The following is a 25483-nucleotide window of genomic DNA, read 5'->3' as shown; positions in this document are numbered from 1 at the left end:
TGATCAAAAATACATGTAAAATTAGCAAAAAACATAACAATAACAGCAGCAAATGTAATAAAGGAAACAACGACAACAATAATAATAACGTGGATGGCACAGTGGTCTATGTTAGCCCATCACTGCTGAGATTCAGGTAAGTTTGAATCTCAGCTCTGTTATCAGCCAGCCAGGTGCCTGAATGGACAATATTTAGCTTTTTTATGGGTTTTAGAAAGGACCAAATAAAATTCCTCATAACCGGCTGTTTGATAATGCCTGCATAATGAAACAGAGGTGCATGACTCTCTGTGTGCTATACAAATCCCATATGAACTCGTAGGTAAAAAGAAACGACTGGCTACTGCAGGTGTGTCGGAGGAGACGTGTGTTATTTACGTCCCTTATTGGTCAGGAGTTGAGGGCTGAAGCAGAAGGGGTGAAATGCGATTGGGCATTTGGATACGACTAGACTGGGAGGAAACCTTGGATCACTGCTTTTCTTTCTTTGCAATTTTTTAAATTAATGTGGATTTTGGTTTTGTAGTTTTGTTTATTAGGATTTTAACGTCACGTTTTACACTTTGGTTACATTCATGACAGGAACGGTAGTTATTCATTACACAAGGTTCATCAGTTTACACAAGGTTATATCGAACACAGTCATGGACAATTTTGTATCACTTGCATGTCTTTGGACTGTGGGAGGAAACTGGAGCACCCGCAGGGAACCCATGCAGACACGGGGAGAACATGCAAACTCCACACAGAAAGGATCCGGACCGCCCCACCTGGGGATCAAACCCAGGACCTTCTTGCTGTGAGGGGACAGTGCTACCCACTTAGCCACCGTGCCTCCCCTTGGTTTTTGTATTTTAAACTGTAATAACTGTTCTCTGATGTCACTGGGCACAAAATAACTAGCAGACAGCCAATAAATACATGACTAGTTCTCTGTGAATGTTTCATAACGATGCTGGCGAAGGATAAAAGAATATCTGCTTCATCTCAACTCTAGACTGTATTCACAAAGAGTTTTGAGTTATGTTTTAGTTAAGAAACACTGCCGCCTAGTGGTCGAGATGTTATTGCGCTCTGTTTATTTTGATTTTTTTTTTAATTGAGATAACTCTAAAGATACAGGCTAAACTAGACAATCAATCAAACATACATACAATCAAAATAATTCTATTACTTTAATTTAAGAAATCATTTTTCAAAAAGGCTTTAGAGAATCTTCAGCAGCGGAGAGACGTTTAGCCGGGTAAAGGGTCAGTAGTGCCACCAGCCTCATTCAGGTCGGTTGTTAAGTGTTGTGAACCCGGGGCTACAGGAGTCACTTCGTCCCATTGGGGAGTTTGTTGCTTTTCATCAGTAACAACCATCTGATTACACAGCCATTAGCTCATGCAGTGAAGCACAGTTCCTGCCCTTAACTGGAGTCAAAGTGCCAGGGTTCAACTGGGCTTTCTGGGAAAAGATTGATTGCAGTGATGTCTGAGCTCACATATGGAGTTGTAAACATGGACAAAAGTACATCAGCCAATAGAAACCGCAGCACTGGGATAACTCGAGTGAGTAAATAAAGTAAGAAAAACTGATAATAGCACAATAAAATCTAATAACGAGGTCTCTGTTTTAAGCATGCATAGTTCACAAATTCTCACATTTCTCAATCCAGTCCAATAAAGCTTGGCTGTAATTACTGCCAAATGAGCTTCTACAAATGGTTGAATTATTGTGCAAGTAATTAGTTGTGATTAAGTGCACAATCATTCATCACAACACAATAAAGTGTGCAATAAGTCAAGGTGAGTGAATATTTTTTGAATCCACTGTGTGTACGTATATGAAGCTATGAGTTAATCGCCCCATCTAGCGGTAGATAAACGCCATAGCACTATATGTAAAAACACACAATATACGTTTTATACTGTATATTACAGTATAATATATTGTATGACCCTAAAATCTTTATTTTAATATAATACAATTTTTTCCCCTAAAGCTTATTTATTTATTTATTTTTTTTACTTTTTAAATAAAACCAACAACATAGAGCTTTAAATAAAAAACATTTAAAATTTTGAACGTTCTGGAATTTGATTGTTTGACCCATTTTATTAAAGCATATATATATATATATATATATATATATATATATATATATATATATATATATATATATATATACACAGTATATTGTATATTATCTTAAAATAATTCATCTTAATTTTCCCCCTAAAGCTTTTTTATTATTATTACTATTTTAAAATTCACCCGAATAATAAACGTAACAACCATTAATATGTAAATAATATATTTGAAAAAGAAAAAAAAATGAAAGCACAGGTAATAATACAAACAGCAATATAATGTTAACAATTCACCAGATGTGGAGTTTTTTTCCTTTTTTGTTCATGAAAATAAGCCACCCTTTATGAAGTACTCCAAACAAATAATAGCATTAACACACACCGACACACAAGTCAACATATAATGCACTGAAACATGCACCTTTGTCCAATCCATCATAAACATCATAAACACTTGTATTTACACTAATAGATTACTCATATTATTGCTTTGATATACAATTTCCCTTGTGTAATAAGAAATAAATGAAAAGCTAATGAAGGATCATCTAGATCAGGGCTGCAGAGACTTTCAGAGGCTTTGGGGTGGAATGTAACTCGGCTGGTACGCTATCATAGTCCAGGAATCGCTGTCCGATCAGCCCTGATCAAAATGCATGTTTGTAAAAGAATGATTTTGCATATATGAACAGGAAAATACTCTTGAGCTGCAATGTGGATTATAAGGCACATAATCACCCGAAACACCTTCGAATAATGAATGCATAGAGTAAGAAAAGCCAAACTTCATTTTATTGTTTTTATACCATGGCCATGATTAAACTGATAAAAACAGACTCTCCAAGCCTTAAATGGCTGTATTGTTGGGTTTCTAATATAACATTTTCAAAAGCAAAGGCTAATACTTTTTTTTAAATGACATGCTACCAGGTTGTCTTTTTTGGGGGTGTGGAACTCTGCAAGTAACAGTAAAGGAAAAGGAAGGAAGAAAGCAACAATTACAAAACAGAAAAGAAAAGAAAGGTAAAAAAGAATCTATTTCTTCGTTTATGTGACATGTTCTTGTTTTTTCCAATCTGATGCTCATCATACAGAATAAGAAGCAAATATAATATTTAATTGCTAATTTAATACTAATTATGGTACTAAACAAAATGAAAAAGAATGAAACAATGAAGATGGAAAAAATAAAGAAAAAGAATAGAAAGAAAGAAAAAATCAGTTTCTTTAATTATGTGACATGTTCTTGTTTTTTTCCCAATCTGATGCTAATCATACAGAAAAAGAAACAAATCTATTATCTAACTGCTAATTTAATACTAATTATGGTCCAAAACAAAATGAGATATGAATGAAACAATGAAGAATGAAAAAATAAAGAAAACAAAAGTGACATTCTTGTTTTTTTTCCCCAATCTGATGCTCATCATACAGAAAAAGAAACAAATCTGATATCAAATTGCTAATTTAATTACTAATAATGGTACAAAACAAAATGAGATTTAAAAAAAACAATAAAGAAGGAAAAAATAAAGGAAAAGGAAAGAAAAAAAGAATCTATTGTTTGTGACATGTTCTTGTTTTTTTTTACAATCTGATTGTAATAATACAAAATAAGAAATAAATCTGATATCAAATTGCTAATTTAATATACATCATGGTCCAAAAAAATACAAAGAAAGTAAAAAATAAATAAAGAAGTGCTTCTGTTCTCCTAGATTGCTACTATGGATTTTTGAGGTTTGAATTTGTTTAGGTCCAAACTTGTGATTTTTAGATGAAAGGGCAAATGTTTGTTTGAATGACACCAACTTTAAATTTTACGTCTTTTGCTGAGTGAAGGAATATAAAAATGACAAAACTAAAAACTTAGTACCTATTTAATGTGATTATCTGTTGCTTAGTTATGAGTGGTGGTGGTTGGCCATGGTATAAGTAGGATAATGCACACTAAAGTAACCTGTTATCAGAAAGTGAAAGATGTGATAAAAAACTACCTCTGCCTGCATTTCATCCCATCATTCCATCTTATATTTAGAAACGTTGTGGGTGTAACTTTAGATTGTGCATCTGTTTTTAACTGCTTACACACAAACAAAGCACAGAAACCGGTCCAGTGTGCACTATTGATGGTGTATGTTTATGACGTGAAGCAGATCCCAGATTAAAGAGCAGGCTTGTTACAGTTCAGTCAAACTCAACCAAAGAAAACCGTGTTTATAAGAATCCACTGAGTAAAGCTATGTGAAGGAAACAAAAAGCTCAATACAATGTAAAGAATTGGCAAGTAAGGTGGAATAAAGTGTACAATACTCTTCAAATGACATCATCTGCATGTATGTGGGTCCAAACCCTCCCTTGTGCCATCCCAGAGTCAACAGCTAAACAGCAGTGCCCATCCTGGGAAGTCATGCCATCCTTCCTCTGCCTCCAGGGCTGAAAGGACACCGGACATGGACTAACTAAGAAAGGGCGGGAGCGAAGGTGCTAAGGTCTCAGTTATTAGGTGAGATGGGGTGGCGGTAGCCGGCTCCGGGTCCCTGGTAGCGCTGGCGAGCGTGCTTCTCACAGAATAGCTCCTCTTCAACCCAGAAGTGACCACGCATCTTCAGGTTGAGGCCACAGTCTGAGCACGTGTAACATTCAGGGTGGCGGAAGCGACCGTCTATGATCCGTACTGCCTGGGTGCTGCACAGAAACAATGGAAACGCTGATCAGACAAGTGTACAGAGAATAGAAACTAATATTTCATTTTTATATTCAAGTTTTTTCTTATTTAATATACTTGGAGGGGAAGGGATGTGAGTAAGATCCCCAAAAACATTAAACCCTCAGAAAGTATGCCGGGAAAGAGGGTTTCAACACAGTTCCTCAACAGTTTTGGTTTAAAAACATATTTGTGAATAAAAAAAGAAACAAAGTTAAACCAGTGTGTAAATGTGAATTATAGAAAGGAAATAAAAAGCAAAATAACTAGAGTTGAAATAACAAGAAAGAAAAGACAGTAAAAAATTAAAAGGTAACAGAAAAAGAAAAAGGCAAGAAATTAATAATTAATAAATTATGAAAAATAAAGAAAATACAAGACAAAAACAAGCAGAAAGGACAAAAAACAGCAAAGAAAATATAAGCAAATAAAGAAATGAAAAATAAAGGGCACATAAGAAGGAAAAAGAGTAAGGAAAAAATTTAAAAAAGGAAACATTTAAATTATGGGTAAAGTGGTATGAGATCACCAAAACAATATTAGTATTTGTCTAAAGCAGGGTTTTTCAATCCCTAAAATTGCGAACTAAAAAAAATGGGTCGCAGAGAAAAATAATAATATTACATTTTAACAGGCACATAAATAAATAATAATAATAATAAAAAAAACAGGTAACGAGAAGAAAGACAAAAAGGCAAGAAATTACAAAATGTTAAGAAAAAACAGAATAAGAAATGAAAAATAAAAAAAATACAAGAACAAAGAAGAAACAAGTAGAAAACACAAAAACAGCAAATAAAATGAGAGCCACAAAACAATATCAATATTTGTCTAAAGCAGGGTTTTTAATCCCTGGGGTCACGAACTAAAAAAAATGGGTCGCAGGAAAAAAAAATTAAATAAATTTAACAGGCACACAAACACATAATGAACTTGTATGTAAACGCCCCTTCATAGAGGCTTTGTGTTACATATTGTAAACCACAGTAGGACCAGATTGTGCAGAGCAGATAGAGTAAGATATATTGTTTGTGTTGCCTGGGTCATGTAAAAAATCATGGACAAAATGTCTCACTTAAAAAAATGGATGATTATTGGCTCATCAGCGAGTGGGATTGCCATATGTGATTCCTCATAACTGATGACATTATGACCTCTGCTGGGTGATCGATGGCACCTACACAGACTGGGAATAATGGAGTGATGCATGACTCTCTATATGCGATAATGAGCACCATATGAGCTTGCCTCATGCAGGTGAAAAGAAGTGGTCGGCTATTGCACGCGTGTCGGAGGGGGCGTGTGTTAATTACGGCTCTCCTCGGTCAGAAGTGGAAAGTCAGCACCAGTAGAGAGGAAGCAAAATGTGATCTGGTAATTAGATATGACTAAATTAAGACATAATTGGAGGAAAAATGCATTTAAAAATATAAATATATAGTTATATTTTAAATAAATTGTACTTATGTTACTACATGTAGATAGACTTTATTTGTCATATATACATATACAGTTGTACAGTACAATGAAATTCTTTCTTCGCATATCCCAGCTTGTTTGGAAGCTGGGGTCAGAGCGCAGGGTCAGCCATCGTATGGCGCCCCTGAAGCAGACAGGTGTAAGCCATCCAGAAAGGTGGTCATGTTTAAATCTCATAAATTACTTAATGCACCCAAGAACATTTCATATCTTCTAGCATCACACTTCATATTTTGACATCATACACACATCTACACACAGTGCACCAATTCACACATAAAGCAATAAACTGAGGTTATGAGAACGGCTCTACCCTGAGGCTGACCCCTCCCTGTGCGCTTCATTACCCATTTATTAGTCTCTAATTAAGTCAAGCAAATTCTCACCTCACCACAGCAAGCCTGGACAGGACTTAAGTGTGTTCTGGTGTTTAATTCTACATGTTATGACCGGAGAGTCATGCGGGTCAGTGTGTAAGTGTGGAAAAGTACTAAATGTAAGGTTGTAGAGAGTTCACACTTCTTACACAATGTTGTTGCCGCATTTTTCGCAAGTGTGATATTTTGTGACTCCGCCGCCAGACGTGTCAGGTTTCGGTGGGCTCGGCGATAGTCTCCCTGGAAACCTGATGGCAGCCTCTGTGGAAAAAAAAAAAAACAGAACCATAATTAAAAAATTAGAAACTGTCAATACTGTCAGCTCATGTTCACCGTTTAAACAACTAACCAACAAAAGAAATAAAAGCTCAATTCCGCACAGGAAAGCATTTGGTGTTGTACCATTTTCCTGGTAATGACAGTTTGGGTTTTTGTCCCAACTTTGGCAAGATCACTGTTCCATGCAGGGTGTAAATAGGTGCAGTCAAACTAGCTCTATTTATAACAGCACAGTCAACAAGTGAAGTTGAACATAATAATGGGTGACATTCCAGAACCTTCTACAGCAAGTAAAGAACAATTATGTTGCTGTATGTATATCTGACGAGCATATTTATAGTTAAGCTATTGACTTATGAGGTATATTTATGAAATAACTGAACCATTCTTTTGTCTATTTAGTGTATGCATGTGTAGCGTTTGTGTCTCTTACCATTCTCGTCGGCCTCCAGCACCTCCTGCAGCATTTTGAAGGTGTTGGACTGACGAGGAGCTGCACGCGACTCCTTATTCTCCTGAATCATCTTGTACACCTCAGAGTCCCGGTCGAACCGTTGCATCGCAAAGTCTGAGCTAATGCACAGAAAGACAGAAAAAAAGAAATGGAACTTTTAGACCAAGGGCCTTGTTTTTAGGGTGATTCGATTATAAAACGCATGGTTTTGATTTTGTGTTAAGAGATGTACAAACCAGGATTCATAAAACAGAACATATTTTACCCAACGTTCAGACCAGCAGATATTTTACCACTTGTCACCCAGATTGCTCATTGCCCTGTGTTCACAGGTGTTTGGCTGCCATGGTTTACTGACACCAAGCAAAAACTAAAAACAAACGCTATGGCAGTACAGAGTACTTTACTGTCTAGTATCTACAGACCATATAGAAAAAAACAATTTGATAGCAAATCATATTCCCTCCCATCCAGTTTTTGTGTGGATTTTAATGCCATGTTTAACACATTTGTGTCATTTTATAGCATGATTGGTATTATGTTTGTATTATGAGTCTGCTTATTAGATCTTGTCTTTATATTGTGGGTCCATTTTATATTTTCATTTACATTTTTATGGCTGCAAGAATAAACTTTGCTCGAATCTCGGCACTGCTACCGGACGGCTGGGTGCCATCTAGCAGGCACAATTACCACAACTGGTGCCCAGGTGATGCAGCGGGATATTCCGCAAGCACACCAGCGCCGAGATTCTGAACACCCCGGTTCAAAAGAAGGTGTAAAAGAAGGGGTCCGCTTGGACTGAGCACGCGTTGGAGGGCACATGAGCAGCAATATATCCTCCTCAAATGCAATCAGGGATCCACAGAAGCGGAGGATAAATTGACAAATAAATAGGAAAAAAAAGTTTGCTAAACTTTGTTCGCATCGCCAACTTCACCCACTTTGCATTGCTACTGTACTGTTTGCTAAATGGCAACAGGGCTCTGTTACGCTGCTTCACTGCCAGTCTGAATGCCGAGTTAGATGCATGATTCTATGCACAGCTTTGAGGCCACCAGTGTTTTCACATTAAACACTGAGCTTTTATCTGTACTGCAGTACTGACACTTTGTTTAGAAAATGTAAACCATTACAGCAAAAAGTCACTTCTAATGAAAATTCATATTCCTAAAATAAACAATATAGCTGCAGTGTGTGTGATGTGTGTGTTTAAGCCAGAGAAAATGAGAACTGTGGGAGAGCTCGAAATGTAGTGACCTCATAACCCATAGCAATAACCAGCATGCAGACATTGTTTCTGCTCCATACAGCACACATACCAAAGCAACGAGCTCTGTTTAAACCTCACAACCAGCCAGATATCCATAAGCACAGACTATACAGTGGCTTGCAAAAGTATTCATACCCCTTGAACTTTTCCATATTTTGTCACATTACAACCACAAACATAAATATATTTCACTGGAATTTAATGTGAAAGACCAACACAAAGTGGTATACAATTGTGAAGTGGAAGGAAAATTATACATGATTCAAAACATTTTTTACAAATAAAAAACTGAAAAGTGCGGTGTGCAAAAGTATCCAGCCCCCTTTTCTCTGAGTGCAACCAATTGCATTCAGAAGTTGCCTGATGACTGCTAATGACTAAAAAGAGTCCACCTGTGTGTAATCTAATCTCAGTACAAATACAGCTGCTCCGTGACGGCCTCAGAGGTTGGTTTAGAGAATATTGGGGAGTAAACAGCATTATGAAGTCCAAAGAACACACCAGACAGGTCAGGAATAAGGTTGTGGAGAAGTTTAAAGCAGGCTTAGACTATAAAAAGATTTCCCAAGCTTTGAACATCTCACGGAGCACTGTTCAATCCATTATCCGGAAATGGAAAGAGTATGGCACAACTGTAAACCTACCAAGACAAGGCCGTCCACCTAAACTTACAGGCCGAACAAGGAGAGCACTGATCAGAGATGCAGGCAAGAGGCCCATGGTGACTCTGGACGAAATGCAGAGATCCACAGCTCAGGTGGGGGAATCTGTCCACAGGACAACTATTAGTCGTGCACTGCACAAATGTGGTCTTTATGGAAGAGTGGCAAGAAGAAAGCCATTGTTAAAAGAAAACCATAAAAAGTCTCGTTTGCAGTTTGCCAGAAGCCATGTTGGGGACACAGCAAACATGTGTGGAACAAGGTGCTTTGGTCAGATGAGACCAAAATTGAACTTTTTGGCCTAAATGCAAAACGCTATGTGTGGCGGAGAATTAACACTGCACATCACTCTGAACACACCATCCCCACTGTCAAATATGGTGGTGGCAGCATCATGCTCTGGGGCTGCTTCTCTTCAGCAGGGACAGGGAAGTTGGTCAAAGTTGATGGGAAGATGGATGGAGCCAAATACAGGGCAATCTTGGAAGAAAACCTGTTGGAGTCTGCAAAAGACTTGAGGCTGGGGCGGAGGTTCACCTTCCAGCAGGACAACGACCCTAAACATAAAGCCAGGGCTACAATGGAATGGTTTAAAACAAAACATATTCATGTGTTAGAATGGCCCAGTCAAAGTCCAGACCTAAACCCAATCGAGAATTTGTGGCAAGAAAAGTCTCGTTTGCAGTTTGCCAGAAGCCATGTTGGGGACACAGCAAACATGTGTGGAACAAGGTGCTTTGGTCAGATGAGACCAAAATTGAACTTTTTGGCCTAAATGCAAAACGCTATGTGTGGCGGAGAATTAACACTGCACATCACTCTGAACACACCATCCCCACTGTCAAATATGGTGGTGGCAGCATCATGCTCTGGGGCTGCTTCTCTTCAGCAGGGACAGGGAAGTTGGTCAAAGTTGATGGGAAGATGGATGGAGCCAAATACAGGGCAATCTTGGAAGAAAACCTGTTGGAGTCTGCAAAAGACTTGAGGCTGGGGCGGAGGTTCACCTTCCAGCAGGACAACGACCCTAAACATAAAGCCAGGGCTACAATGGAATGGTTTAAAACAAAACATATTCATGTGTTAGAATGGCCCAGTCAAAGTCCAGACCTAAACCCAATCGAGAATTTGTGGCAAGATCTGAAAACTGCTGTTCACAAACGCTTTCCATCTAATCTGACTGAGCTTGAGCTGTTTTGCAAAGAAGAATGGGCAAAAATGTCAGTCACTAGATGTGCAAAGCTGGTGGAGACATACCCTAAAAGACTTGCAGCTGTAATTGCAGCAAAAGGTGGTTCCACAAAGTATTGACTCAGGGGGGCTGGATACTTTTGCACACCGCACTTTTCAGTTTTTTATTTGTAAAAAATGTTTTGAATCATGTATAACTTTCGTTCCACTTCACAATTGTATACCACTTTGTGTTGGTCTTTCACATTAAATTCCAGTGAAATATATTTATGTTTGTGGTTGTAATGTGACAAAATATGGAAAAGTTCAAGGGGTATGAATACTTTTGCAAGCCACTGTAAATACGTGATGAAATCTATAGACTGGGGAAATCCCAGCATTACATTCACACAGCACACACGTCATGACGACGATGCTCTGTTTCTTTTCAAACCTCAACACGTTTCAAGCTTTCTGAGTTTATCAATCCTGAAGTTATTAATAGCTCTTAAGCTATACAGTACATAGAATGTTTTCTTTGTTAAGTGTCTTGCGGTCGACCTTTAACCTAGTTTAACGGCATCATTCTATTCAGCACAAAAACTGTTGTGTATCTATGCAGCCACATCAATGAGAAAAATAATATACAGCGGTACCTTGAAACTCGACGTCAATTGGTTTCTAGGAGTGGCATCGAGTTTAAAAGACGTTAAGTTTCAAGGTATTTTTTTTCCCATAAGGATGTATGGGAAACTTGTTAATGCGTTCCATGGTCCTGTACTACTGCATACACCGATCAGCCATAACATTTAAACCACCTTGTTTCTACACTCACTGTCCATTTTATCAGCTCCACTTACCATATAGAAGCACTTTGTAGTTCTACATTTACTGACTGTAGTCCATCTGTTTCTCTGCATACTTTTTAGGCCATACCAGCACAACACACACTAACACACCACCACCATGTCATTGTCACTGCAGTGCTGAGAATCATCCACCACCTAAATAATACCTACTCTGTGGGGGTCCTGACCATTGAAGAACAGGGGGAAAGCAGGTTAAAAAAGTAGAGCTACAAAGTGCTCCTAACAGTGAGTGTAGAAACAAGGAGGTGGTTTTAATGTTATGGCTGATCGGTGTAACTACCTTTAAAAATGTACCAATCGTAATTGTAATTAGTCATTAATCTGCAAATGTTTTAGTATGTGATTAACATATAATACCTATATTATAAGCCTAGACTAAAAGCTTGAAATAAAAAACTAATTTGCTACTCATATGGCTAAGAACATCTGTATTCTTGATTTAAATACAAACTTACAGTATTAGCTTTGCACACAGCTACTGTACTACTGCTCCTGCTCTTGGTGGAATGGCCAAAGCCTGGCACCCTGTCCAGTGTTTCTGGTTGAACCGGGCCAACCGTGACCCCGACCAGAATAAAGCTATTGATAAAATGAATTAAAAACAAATGCATCCTGTATGTGTGAGGGAACATACCTCATCAGCTCTGTCACTGCTTAGATAATAATCTTTAACTAGAAAAGCCTTTTTTTGTGTAATAAAGCCATTTAGACGTTCATTTAGTCTTTGTGTTCCCAGTACAGAAAAAACTAACATTCAGTAATCAGCGCTTGGCCACGTTCCTTTGAAAACAAGTTTAAGTCATTTTCTTCAGTTTGCAACAAGAGATCTTTGAGAAATGTAGCCGCTCATGCCAGCGATAATTTAACGCTATTACAGGTAACACTCCACAGATACTGCAGGAACTGGAACATTTGCTCTCTTTTGTGGTTAAACCAGCTATATCAGTATTTAATACACTATACAGTATTAGCTATACTATTGGTCCATGCTCATCTAATGAAGAAGGTAAATAAACAGTATCACGAACAAACAAAACTTAAATGAGGAAATTCGATACAGCCGGTGAAGTGAAACTATCTGTACTGGACAACCTTCATTCCATGTTTCTGATACTTTACTCCATGTGGAGTGTTTGAGTTTCATGTACTCATTACCCTTGTTGTACATTGGCTTCGAATGAAAATATATGCAGCTTCAGCTGCAAATCAATACGTAGGTAAACATGGTTTCATTTACACTAACAGTGCATTCAGATTTCAGTAGTGGACTTTGTGGAATCAATGCATTCCAATACTAGTTCTAGTACGGTGATCAGATTACACCATACATGTAAACACAACCAGTCTGGCATTGTGTTGCAAGTGGTACCCTGCTGAAGTCCTAAGGCTGTATTTTACAGTAAACAGTTCAGAAAGATCAAACCACAAAGATTCCTGGTTTCATATGGCACCGTGATTTTCTCCAACTGAGAGTAAACTCTTCCATACCCCCTTTTAAACAGCAGCAAGCATTATAACGCAGACTCCCTGCCCTGCTCACTGCTGGATGGACATGTAATATTTCTGCTGTCCATGACGAATCTGAGTCGGACTTGTTATCCCTGCACTTACCAGTACCAGTGTTAAGAAAGGATCTTAAATAGGACAAGAATCCTTTTCCACTTATTTTCCCCTCTTAGTCGTTTAAAATTCCCTATTCCAATTCCTCCACTGGATGCACTACACTCATGCTGGCTAAAAAAGTCCACAGACTTAGACACCACCACCGATCATTTCTTTTCCCCAGTCAGCAGTGAATTTTAACTTGTCGTAGTGTCCAGGAGGTGTAGTTCAACTTGGCTTTACCTTCATCAGACATGGCCAATTGTGTCTGTGGAGCGCCAGGTTATTTAAAAAGATTTTAAATTATAATAAAATGCCTTCCTGACAAACCTTTTAATGTCTGTTTCTTTAGTGCCCACTGTTAATGTTTAATAAATAATGTTTAATAATGAATTAATGATTTCTGCACCTTTTGTAGATGAATGATAAACATGCTACTTTGTGTAACTATTACATATTTTATTTACATTATTTACATTACATTATTTAATACATTGATTATAGGTATAAAAACATTCTGGGTATGAAAAATTCATACAGCTACTGTATAAACCAAATAATCAAATTAATGCTGGTTATAATTAATTACATATAATTAGGGATATATATGTATAACACATACGTTAAACAATAGACTCTCACCAAGGTCATAAATGGATGAAAAGATGCAGTTCAAAACTGCTTTGCCACAAATTAACAGGTGATTAACACTTTAAGCTGTATACAGACGTTTCTTTCTTTATTGGAATGCAGCCGTTAAGCCCAAGCTTAAAAGTTGACACCTTAAAGCTCAAGTGAAGTTTGTGGCTGATCACAAGGACAAAGAAAAAGTTTCCTTTTACACGATACTACACGCCTTTAGGACAATGGTGATTTAAAGCTTGTTTGCCTGTGGACAGTGTTACTTGTGTTTTCTGGATGTGGACAGACTGTCTCTTAGCATAAGATGACTTTTTGTCTGACCTTGGCTATGATCCAAAGAATTATTATTATAGAACTAATATTTTAAATTGCTGTTTGTTATATGTTCATTATGGGCTTTTTAAAAATCTGGTAGGTCGTCCCATAACACACATGCCCCCTAGAGCACTAAAGTAAAAGGAGGGTAAGTACTAAGGTGACGTGAGTTTTTTTTATAGGCAATTTATGAGTACTTCAGCACTGTGCACAGGAAACATGTTAAACCACAGCCTGTTGTAATTTGGGGTAAATTTTTACAGCATACAGGGGTCCAATTAGACCAATATAACCAGTAAGCTACCAGCAATCCAGTAGGAACAAATAGCCAGTTGCTAAAACACAAAATTCACCAGCAGCACACCACCAGTGTGTAAACTAACAGATCTGCCTTGATAAAGCTGAGAGAAGGATGTTTTGTGGGACCAAAAGTCATGAAACATCGGTTGTAGATCAGTGTAGGTCACAATAACACACACCAAATTTACCCACACCTGGCCTGATTTTATCAAGAGATCCTTTCATCTCTATGCCTACCAGAAAACGACCTTTGGGCTCCAACGAACCACGAATGTCGTGCTATTTACTGTACTGGATATTAAAGCTGGATATGGTCTCTCTCTCTAATGCAATTATGACCTCTGCTGGCTGATTGATGGCGCCTGCACAGAGACGGAAAAAGAGTGATGTCAGGGTGTGTCTCTCCGTACACAGTGCTGATCCACATTGCACTTGTCAAAGTGTAGGTGACAAAATGCATACTGCTGCTGCCCATGTGTCGGAGGGTTAGCCGTGGGTTAGCTTTGATCTCCTCAATCAGAGCGGGGATCGGCATTGGTGAAGAGGAAGCATGACACAGTCAAGCAATTGGATGCTAAAAAGGGGAAAAAATGCATAAACAAACAAAAAAAAAAATAGAAGTACAAAATCTGAAGGGCAGCTGTAGCCTATTGGTTAAGGTACTGGACTAGTATTCATAATGTTGCTGGTTCAAACCCCACCACTGCCAGGTTGCCACTGTTGAGCCCTTGAGCAAAGCCTTTAACCCTCAATTGACTGTATACTGTAAGTTGCTTTGGATAAAAGTGTCCACTAAATGTTGGAAATGTAAATGATATTAAAACCAAAACATCATGCACTTTTTTGGCTACTTATTTCCATTAAAGTCCATAATAATAATAATAATAATACTAATAAAAGATACGGACAACACATCTGTGTTTAGCATAACTGCAGATCTTTAGTGTTGAAAGCCCTGTGCACACTAACACATGCTGCAGCTGCTTCAGATAAAGCTGCTGATTGATAACATAGGTGTGGTTGATACCTCCAAACACCTGCATGACAGGTAGAAATACCTAGCGTGTCTGTGTGTGTACTGTCAAGATCTGTTTGTTGAAAGGGTTGAAGGAAAAGAACGAGAAGACAACCTTGTACAGTGAGAGTGAGAAACTGTGAGAAAGCTAATAATAACAGCTTATGAGATCCAGCTTTAAAGGAGAAGGGTGCACAGATTAGGCAAAAAGACTGACTGGTAAACAAAGAAATACAGACAAGAAGGTAATACAACATATTTTGTGAAACATGCTCTAAATTGAATCCAGATTTACCAACTCTTACTCCCACCTTTCCTCTAAACTTGTGATGCACCCACCACTCGCAATGCTGCCCCATTTCTTTCCTACTTGCCCCTCTGAATGCGATTGGGGATTCTAATGCTGTACATCAGGGTCCCAGATAAAGATCATGTAGATTACATTCAGCACTGCAGGCCGGGCCAGAAATTCAAACAACAGTAGTGTGCAGTATAAAGAATTACATTGTACATGAAGAATAACTTGAATGTTTTTGGGATGTTTAGGACATTTCTATTGATCTGCAGTTTTTATCTGGCTGCTGATAAAGACCTTGATAAACAATGTTTGCCTAGTCAAAAGAGAGCATCACCGGTGAGTACAAAAACATGCTGGTACTGAAGTGGGAATCTTCTTTACACAGTGGGACAATATCAACAATATCCACAAATCCAATATTTAGACTAAGTCTTAGTTTTTACATTAAAACTAGTCTCATTCTGCAAGACTTAACAGTTTAAATTCCCTTAAAGATGTTGGAATACATGTGAAATCTGAAACTATCAAACCCAACAACACTGCTGTCAAGCAGTGTGTCTAGCATTTAGTAGATAAAATAATAAACAAACATTAAGACGACTCCAAATTCTCCAGCACAGCCTTAAACAACCTCTTTTGTAATTGAATATTCAAATAAGACAATGACCCAACATGCAAATCTTCTGAGGTTTTAGAATAGTAGAAAAGCTAATTTCTAAACGTCTGACCTCAATCTTGTTGATACGCGGACTGTACGGAAATAGTCAGGGCAATGCCACAAAATATGTACACACACACACACACACACACACACACACACACACACACACACACTGATCAGCCATAACATTAAAACCACCTCCTTGTTTCTACACTCACTGTCCATTTATTAGCTCCACTTACCATATAGAAGCACTTTGTAGTTCTACAATTACTGACTGTAGTCCATCTGTTTCTCTGCATGCTTTGTTAGCCCCCTTTCATCCTGTTCTTCAATAGTTAGGACCCCCACAGGACCACCACAGAGCAGGTATTATTTAGGTGGTGGGTCATTCTTAGCACTGCAGTGACACTGACATGGTGGTGGTGTGTTAGTGTGTGTTGTGCTGTTGTGAGTGGATAAGACACAGCTGCCCTGCTGGAGTTTTTAGTGTCTATTAGACACTCCTACCTAGTTGGTCCACCTTGTAGATGTAAAGTCAGAGACGATCGCTCATCTATTGCTGCTGTTTGAGTTGGTCATCTCCTAAAGCTTCATCAGTGGTCACCGGACGCTGCCCACGGGGCACTGTTGGCTGGATATTTTTGGTTGGTGGACTATTCTCAGTCCAGCAGTGACAGTGAGGTGTTTAAAAACTCCAGCAGCGCTGCTGTGCCTTATCCACTAATACCAGCACAACACACACTAACACACCACCACCATTTCAATGTCACTGCAGTGCTGAGAATGATCCACCACCCAAATAATACCTACTCTGCGGTGGTCCTGGGAGAGTCCTGACCATTGAAGAACAGCATAAAAGGGGGTTAACAAAGCATGCAGGGAAACAGATGAACTACAGTCAGTAATTGTAGAACTGCAAAGTGCTTCTAAGTGGTAAGTGGAGCTGATAAACAAGTGTAGAAATAAGGAGGTGGTTTTTTAATGGTATGGCTGATCAGTGTATGTTCAAGCATACTATGTACGTTTTGAAAAATGTACACCATGTAATGTAGACTTAATTAATCATTCACATACTTGCAAGAAACACAAGTGGTGACAGTCTTGTAATTTAGATTAATATGGTCACGATTTCTGACTGTTTTTGCCATCAACTGTCTTCCTTTCTTCTACGCAAACCATTACTCTTTGTTAAACCAGCAGAAGAAAGTTACATGCTTACCTCAAATTACAACACAAGAATAGAAAAACAAAGACCAGATGTTGCAAGCTGGACTTCCTCTGCACCTCTGATAGTCTTCTGTGACAATCTCACCACACACACCCCTACACCCCTTCCAACTCACCTAACTCACCTCAAGTGCATGGAGACACTGACTGCACTTAAGCGAGACCGAGCAGAGTCTGAAAGGTGTAACTCTCGCCTGGATCTCATTGGCTTACTCAAATAAGAGGCGGGTCGAACCGGTATTGTGGAGAACCTTATACGCACAGTACGCACAGAGAGGCGGTGCTGAAGGGTGTGTGTGTGTGTGTGTGTGTGTGGAAAGAAAAAGAGGACCAACTAAGGGGAAAAGTAAAGCAATTTTTTTCAGTTACACAAAAACATTTTTTAAGAAAATATGAATGTAAGAATGAAAAGTCCAGACTGGAACATCAGGCATGTTTTAACTTAACTTGTCTGAGGGGGAGACAGAGCCCAGATGCATTAGAGCCAAAATAAACCCTCAAACAGCAGTCTGCATGAAAGTGTGAGTAAAGAAACAGTCACAAGAAGTCAAAGCAATGAACCAAAATGGGATCTGATCACTGGATAAACATTCAGTCACGCAAATGAGTCATTATGATATGAATTAAATTCTGAATACAAATGAGTATCAAACAGGACATCTGTGTTCTCATGGTCATATTCTTTACTATTTAATTTATGCATTTTCCCCTTTTTCTCCCAATTTAGGGAAACCAATTCATTTTCTGTGCTGCTGGTTACCCCAATTGAATCCAAGGAGGGTGTATTTGCCATTGACTTCTTACCAGCACATAAGGCCAGTCTTGCGCACTCACTCAACCGCTTATTCAATTACGGTAATGGGGAGGAGGGTGCTAGAGCCTATCCCGGCTTTTCAATGGGCGCAAGGCACACAGTAACACCCTGGATGGGGCGCCAGTCCATCGCAGGGCAGACACACACACATACACACAACCTTCCTGGGGATCGAACCCAGGACCTTTTTTGCTGTAAGTGCTACCCACTAAGCCAGTAACATAACCACTGATCTGTAATTTGTAACTAAACCCTGTAACTGAGATTCACAGGATTTACGAATCAGATGAATCATTTGCAACATTATTTAAGATCTTTACAAAATCACGCTTTAGTGTTTGTGTGTGTGCGTGTGCATGTGTACCTGTTACGGCGTGGAGAAATTGGAATGTCCCGGTCAATAGGACTGAGCGGCGAGTAGCGTCCGGGAGGGGTCGGGGTTCGACTGGACACAGAGTTGCTGCGATAATCCATCGGGGAGAAGTCCTAAAATAAAAAAAATAACAAGAAAAAAATCTTTAGTATAAATATTAAGTGAACAAGCAAAAATCACCAAAACAGAAAAGAGAGATCATTTGATTTTTGGTAGTTCAGTTTAAATCTTCTTGTTTAACATGAATGGGCCAATTTTCCACAGACATACTCCAAAATTTTGTAAAAAGCCATCCTTGAGGAGCAAAGACTGTTATAGTCACAAAGTAGGCCCATGGTCTGAATTGAAAACCAATTGTGTGGTAGTTAAATGCCCATTTGAGTAAAACAAGTAGAATTACTTAAGCTTATGCAGTTTGTTTTTTATTTAAGCTATTCTACTCAGTTGTGCCTACAAACGTGGTAGAACATTTTGAACTATATAAAGCGAATAAGAAACAGACAAAGAAGGATCAGACCTGGCACTAACCAGAACTTAATACCCATACACACCTGCCCCATTTGATCTGTAACAATTAGGGTATTAACGTTAATCCTCTTTTAAAGGATCAGTAATCGGCTTATGATCCTGAGTAATGCTTTATAACAACACCCGCTGTCATTGGATATCGATGTTCTGCTCACGTATGAAAGCTCCTCAGCATCCGTGCCAACAAACACTCACGTCTCATTGTTTCAAATGTTCAAATTCCACATGCTTCTTAATTTTCATTCTTTATAAAATTATTATTGGTAAAACTGGTGGCCTTAGTTTTTGTGTTTGTTGCCAGAATCTCCTCATTTCTCAACTGAGATGTGTTCAGTGTGGATTAACTGATCTATTCGGACACACCCCTTGCGTGACACGCCTGAGGTAAACTGGGGTCACATTTAACTCTGCATTGAACCCAGGCATCACTGAACTTCCGACAAGGCCATTTTAAAGTCATATCTTCAGTCTAAATGCAGATGTGTGAGCTATTTCTGTACTTAATTTCTAAATACCACCAGAGCTGACCCACATGCTGCAGTTATCGTGCCAGTTTGGTTAGGGCTGGACTGCTGATTGCTATTTATATCGAAGCTGGAAGCATGTGGGACGAGATGACAGAAACACAGCCTGCTTGTTTCCAGATGTTTGGCACTGGTGTCAATGTCAGATCTGTGGCTTCATTACAACATAGATTCAATATGGCTAGGAACCAAGTAGTCAGTACACACCTACCATCAATTAATGTGACAGTGATAAACACTCTATAAAGTCCAGCTGTTCTAGTAAGATTTTCTGACATGTAATAGCATTATTATTATTATTATTGTTGTTGAAAGGTTTCAGTCAGGAGAAGGGTAGAAAGAATTTCCAAGCCACTACATATATCATGGAACACAATCATCATCAAGTGGCTAAAATATGGCAAAGTAAAAAAAAAAAAAAAAAAAAAAAAAAAAAAAAAAGGAAGAAGAACTAGAAGAAAATTGGTCCAGGAGGCTGTCAAGAGGTCCACAGCAACATTAAAGAAGCTGCAGAACATTCCTACCAAGAAAAACATTCAAGACTGGCTTAATTTTTGGTCTGATGAGACAAAGGTTAAACTTTTTGTCCATAATTACAAATGGTTCGTTTGATGCAATAACAATACTATGCATGACCAAAGAACACCATACCCACAGTGAAGCATGGTGGTGGCAGCATTATGCTTTGAGGCTTTAAGGATTATGAACAGTTCCAAATATCAGTCAATTATGCCAGTAAACTTTCAGACCTCTGCTGTAAAAAGCTGTAGATTCACCTTTTAGCAAAACAATGACCCAAATCATACCTCCACATCAACAACAGAATGGCTTCAGTAGAAGATTAAAGTTTTGGAATGGACCAGCCAGAGCAGAGACCTGAATCCAATTGAAAATTTGTGGGGTGACCTAAAGAGGGCTGGGCACAGGAGGCGGCCTCGCAATCTGACAGAGTTGGAGCAAGTTTGCAGAGAAGATTGCCAAGTCAAGATGTACCATGCTGATAGACCCCCACACACACACACAGTTTTGAAATCTTGGTTTTGTTCTTTTTAACATCACATGAACCTAGCATTTTAACAGGGGTGTGTAGACTTTTCATCCACTGTATAGTGTGGCTTCGTGGCTACTGTGGGCTCTCCATCCTACTGTACCTATTGGTTGGCACTACAGACCGAGCGTGGCATACAAAAAACGCAAGTAAGCCATTTGACCACTAGAGGGAAGTATGTACAACAAAACAATGACGCCTGGTGGCAAGTCATCCAATTTTTTGCTTCAACAATGTTACAAATCTACAAGAAAGACAAAGGATCATCAAAGGATGAAACATAGCAGGATCGATATCATTATTATTAAGTGTTCCCAGGTAATAAGGCATATAAAATACAAAAAGTAAATACAATAGGTATTTAAGCCACCTGGATTAATATAATTTCCATTTTACCCTTTAATGCAGATTCAGTTTTTGATTTCGATTTTTGAATTGTTTTAAATATTCACAGAAATTTACAGTCTGTGGCACTACCAGTTGTGGTAAGGTGTATACTGTTTGCATGATTATAGCTTTATAAGATGTTTCTAAAACTCGGTGGTAGTCCACCTGTTTCATTTTGAATTAACTGGACAAAGCTTGGCACTTGTACTGTAAATACAGAGTAAACTGTTGGCCCTGATAGACCCGGGATTTAGATCAGGGCAAAGATGTAAACTCTAGGGTTAGGGTTAGGGTTAAGTGTTCCTGGCACAACCTTAAACCTTCCTAAAGTTGGCTATGTAGCCAAATTAAGAATCTGGGCAAGGAGAGCTGGGGTTTGGGAGGTATAATAGAACCCAGTGGCCACCTAATTCTGTTCTTTGAACTGTTCAAGTGCATTTTAACAAAAATAGAACAAAGATTACTGGTTTGGAATTTTCTGAGCTGGAACCGAAGAATAGTAGATATTTCTGTACAAATCTTGACCTTATCAGTGAGTGCATCAAGTTGCAGAGGAAAGAGAATGTCTTCTTATCACAAATAGCTCATCCATGCTTGCTTTAACAAACATCTGTAACAATAGCACGCAGGTAATCTATGCACTACACCAGTCTGTTACTTCAGGTACCTCAGTTGTATGAGGTATAACATGTATTATGGTGCAAGATGTGAACTAAACATGGGCATACTTATGTATAAATCTTTGGTAGTTGTAGTTTCTTCTTTTTACATTCTAAAAGCTTAACATGCTGTTTAAACCAGTAAATTGTTTATTCGTTTATTCCAATCAAGGTCACGAGGAGTCTGTCGCCACCCCTGGGAGACCCCTGTGGACACCCTGGACAGGATGCCAATCCCTCACAGTTGGTTACATCTAGGGACAATTTAGAACAGCCAATCCATCTTCATGCATATTTTTTGAAGGTGGGAAGTAATTGAAGTCCATGGACGAACCTACATTCTAGGCAACTGTGCCACCCACATCTAGCCCATATACACCAACTAGGCATAACATTATGACCACTGACAGGTGAAGTGAATAACACTGATTATCTCTTTATCACGGCACCTGTTAGTGGGTGGGATATATTAGGCAGCAAGTGAACAATGTATCCTCAAAGTTGATGTTAGAAGCAGGAAAAATAGGCAAGCGTAAGGATTTGAGCAAGTTTGACAAGGACTAAATTGTGATGGCTAGACGACTGGGTCAGAGCATCTGCAAAACTGCAGCTCTTGTGGGGTGTTCCCGGTCTGCAGTGGTCAGTATCTATCAAAAGTGCTCCGAGGAAGGAACAGTGGTAAACCAGCGACAGGACCATGGGCGGCCAAGGCTCACTGATGCATGTGGGGAGCGAAGGCTGGCCCGTGTGGTCCGATCCAGACAGGCTACTGTAGCTCAAATTGCTGAGGAAGTTAATGCTGGTTCTGATAGAAAGGTGTCAGACTCCATGCCTCGACAGGGCAGGGCTGTTTTGGGGGACCAACACAATATTAGGAAGGTGGTCATAATGTTATGCCTCATCGGTGTATATACAAGTATAAATGTCAAAATGCCACATACAAGCTTTTATGTTTATTCACTACAGGTGTATTGTGCTCCAGAATTTGTGTTCTAAGTTTAATTTTATGTTGTAAGTTCTTTAAAATTAAAACTTGTTACAGCAGAGCTCTGGTGTGCCTGCAGCCACAAAAGACCCAGACTTTTTTTTACAAAAGAAGTGCTTTTTTCTTAAAGAAAGGTTATGTATTGCTGCCGAGTGTGTTTGGCACAGCTGGTGAATGTTAATGGTCGTCTCATGGTCACTGGTTTTAGTGAATGAAGCTGATGGGAAGCAGGATGGGTTCAAGTCAGTACTTTTCTGTGTTTGGGACCAGCTTTGTTTTGCTCATGTTGCTTTGTTTGGGTTTTGGGTACATTCCTGTCGAGCTTGTGCCGATCTTAACTGATTGGCTGTGTGTTTGTAGCTGAACTGCCTTTTAAGGCAGATGTGGCATTATCACTAGGGTCAGTGAGGTTGATAGAGGAAAATGTTCTAGTCATCTGAGTAAGCATTAGAGGAAGGGTACAGGAAATCTAATCATGTTACTAAAAGGTTTTAAGGGTTGCTTTGTTTGCAAATATAAATTCACTTCTCTATTTTGGGATTCACATTTACCTTTTAAGAATGTATTTATTTATTAGGAATTTAACGTCATGTTTTACACAATCGTGGTTACATTCATGACAGGACACAGTCACAGACAATTTTGTATCTCCAATTCAACTCACTTGCACGTCTCTGGACTGTGGGAGGAAACCGGAGCTCCTGAAGGAAAAACATGCAGACACGGGTAGAACCTGAAAACTCCACACAGAAAGGACTCGGACCACCCCACCCCACAGGGATCGAATCCAGGACCTTCTTGCTGTGAGGCGACAGTGCTACCCACTAAGCCACAGTGCCACCCAGGTCACCTTGAGATTTCTAGATCACTATTCTACAAACTGAGGACACTTCAGAAGAGCTGAAAAACCTGCTTAAGGGTTACGAAAACATCCGACTCATGTGCTCCATCAAATCACAGTAAGATCTTTTATTTTCCAATGGAGATATAAAAAACATAATGGTATACTAAAGGAGGCCTTTTCAGGCCTGGTAAAATTTCTCCATTTCTCCATAAAATTCCTGCTCAAGCTACTCTTAAAAGACACCAGAAAAACATCTAAAGATCTGCACGTCTAGCCTCAGCTAAGATCACTGCCCATTATTTCACAATACAAAAGAGAAAAGACAAAACTGGGACTGAATTACACAGTAATTGTGCTAAATGGTTGTTGAGTCAGACAGCGGTCAGTCAAAAGACTTGCAGCTGGTTTGTGCTTTCCACGTCGTAGGTGGCACATGAAATGCAGGCAGGACCGCGTGGTCCCTGTGATTAGAAGAAAGTCTAGTTACAAAGAGCCTGACCACAACAAGCGTGATTGTTATTTTGATCTAAAATTGAAATAAAAATATTTAACTAACTGGCGTGAGCACACCCAGTTGTTTTATCACGTAGACAGCTTTATTGTCATTTCTTTTGGACCTTTTTTAGGTTGTGTTGGAGAGCTGTGATGTGCTCTCAGAAGGCATGGTGGGAATGGCAGTAGAGAGCAAAAAAACTGTAATCTTTACTCTTCAATATCACAAATGCATTATCATCAGGACGCAATCCAGACAAGAGCCATCAGAAATCAGGGAGTCGTTTAAACCAGACTTCGGCCTGAGATACCCACTCAATAAATCATGATCCAAATCCATAATAGAATCATTTGGGGAGCAAAACCAGACTGTAAAATGGAACATTTATCCCTGTGATTAGAGCGTGCACACAAACTTGTCAAATATGCAGGTTGGCGTGGATGATAAGAGGGCACTGGCTTAAAACTCATGTGTGGCCAAACTGTAGTAAAATTTCCAAACCCTTATTGCCCGTCCTGAGGTGTCATTATGTCCACACTATGTGTGTGTGATTGGGGGGGTGGGGGGTGTAATGATGTCCGAATATTTAGGTCTGAATGTGTTCTCTGTGGTCTAAGTCTACATGGGTTCTCTGATCATTAAACCTGCATTCCCCCCCTATGTCAGGAATAAGCATTTTGTAAAGCTGACATACACTTACTTAAAGAACAAAGTAGTTAACCTCCTACATCACTCTTAAAAAGTCATTTCCCTCCTCAGTTCATTTTATATATTAAATTTTTCAGCCAACTCTGCAGCTTTTAAATATTACTTAATCTAAACCTTTCCATAGAAATACTATGCTACACACTAAGCAAATTCTAAATGAGCTCAAAGCAATTTCTGAGGCTTAAGGATTCCACTAAACCACAGTAAGAGCGAATACCTTCACTAGGGTAAACATGGAATTGTAGCAACTTAAGGATTCCAATAAACCACAATAAAAGCGAATACCTTCACTAGTGGAAACATGAAATTGTAGCAAAACTTAAGGATTCCACTAAACCACAGTAAGAGCGAATACCTTCACTAGTGGAAACATGAAATTGTAGCAAAACGTAAGGATTCCACTAAACCACAGTAAGAGCGAATACCTTCACTAGTGGAAACATGAAATTGTAGCAAAACGTAAGGATTCCACTAAACCACAGTAAGAGCGAATACCTTTACTAGTGGAAACATGAAATTTTAGCAAAACGTAAGGATTCCACTAAACCACAGTAAGAGCGAATACCTTCACTAGTGGAAACATGAAATTGTAGCAAAACGTAAGGATTCCACTAAACCACAGTAAGAGCGAATACCTTCACTAGGGGAAACATGGAAGTGTAGCAAAACTTAAGGATTCCACTAAACCACAGTAAGAGCAAATACCTTCACT

At 38.9% G+C, this 25483-nt stretch overlaps 1 protein-coding gene across 1 annotated transcript in view; it reads right to left on the bottom strand.

Moving 5' to 3' along the window:
* Positions 1–2282: 2282 nt before the first annotated feature.
* Positions 2283–25483, bottom strand: part of pdlim2 (PDZ and LIM domain 2 (mystique)) — a 75497-nt gene continuing 52296 nt past the window's right edge. Inside the window, exons 7-10 of the mRNA XM_062999302.1 lie at positions 18587–18708; positions 7351–7490; positions 6788–6899; positions 2283–4763 (exon numbers count right to left, since the gene is read on the bottom strand). Of these exons, the coding sequence (XP_062855372.1) occupies positions 4571–4763; positions 6788–6899; positions 7351–7490; positions 18587–18708 (567 nt within the window). The 3' untranslated portion in view covers positions 2283–4570. The remainder of the gene's footprint in view (positions 4764–6787; positions 6900–7350; positions 7491–18586; positions 18709–25483) is intronic.

This window comes from Trichomycterus rosablanca, chromosome 7 (genome assembly GCF_030014385.1).
Source record: "Trichomycterus rosablanca isolate fTriRos1 chromosome 7, fTriRos1.hap1, whole genome shotgun sequence".
In the NCBI taxonomy this organism is placed as follows: Eukaryota; Metazoa; Chordata; class Actinopteri; order Siluriformes; family Trichomycteridae; genus Trichomycterus; species Trichomycterus rosablanca.
This window is presented reverse-complemented; position numbering and strand designations above follow the sequence as displayed.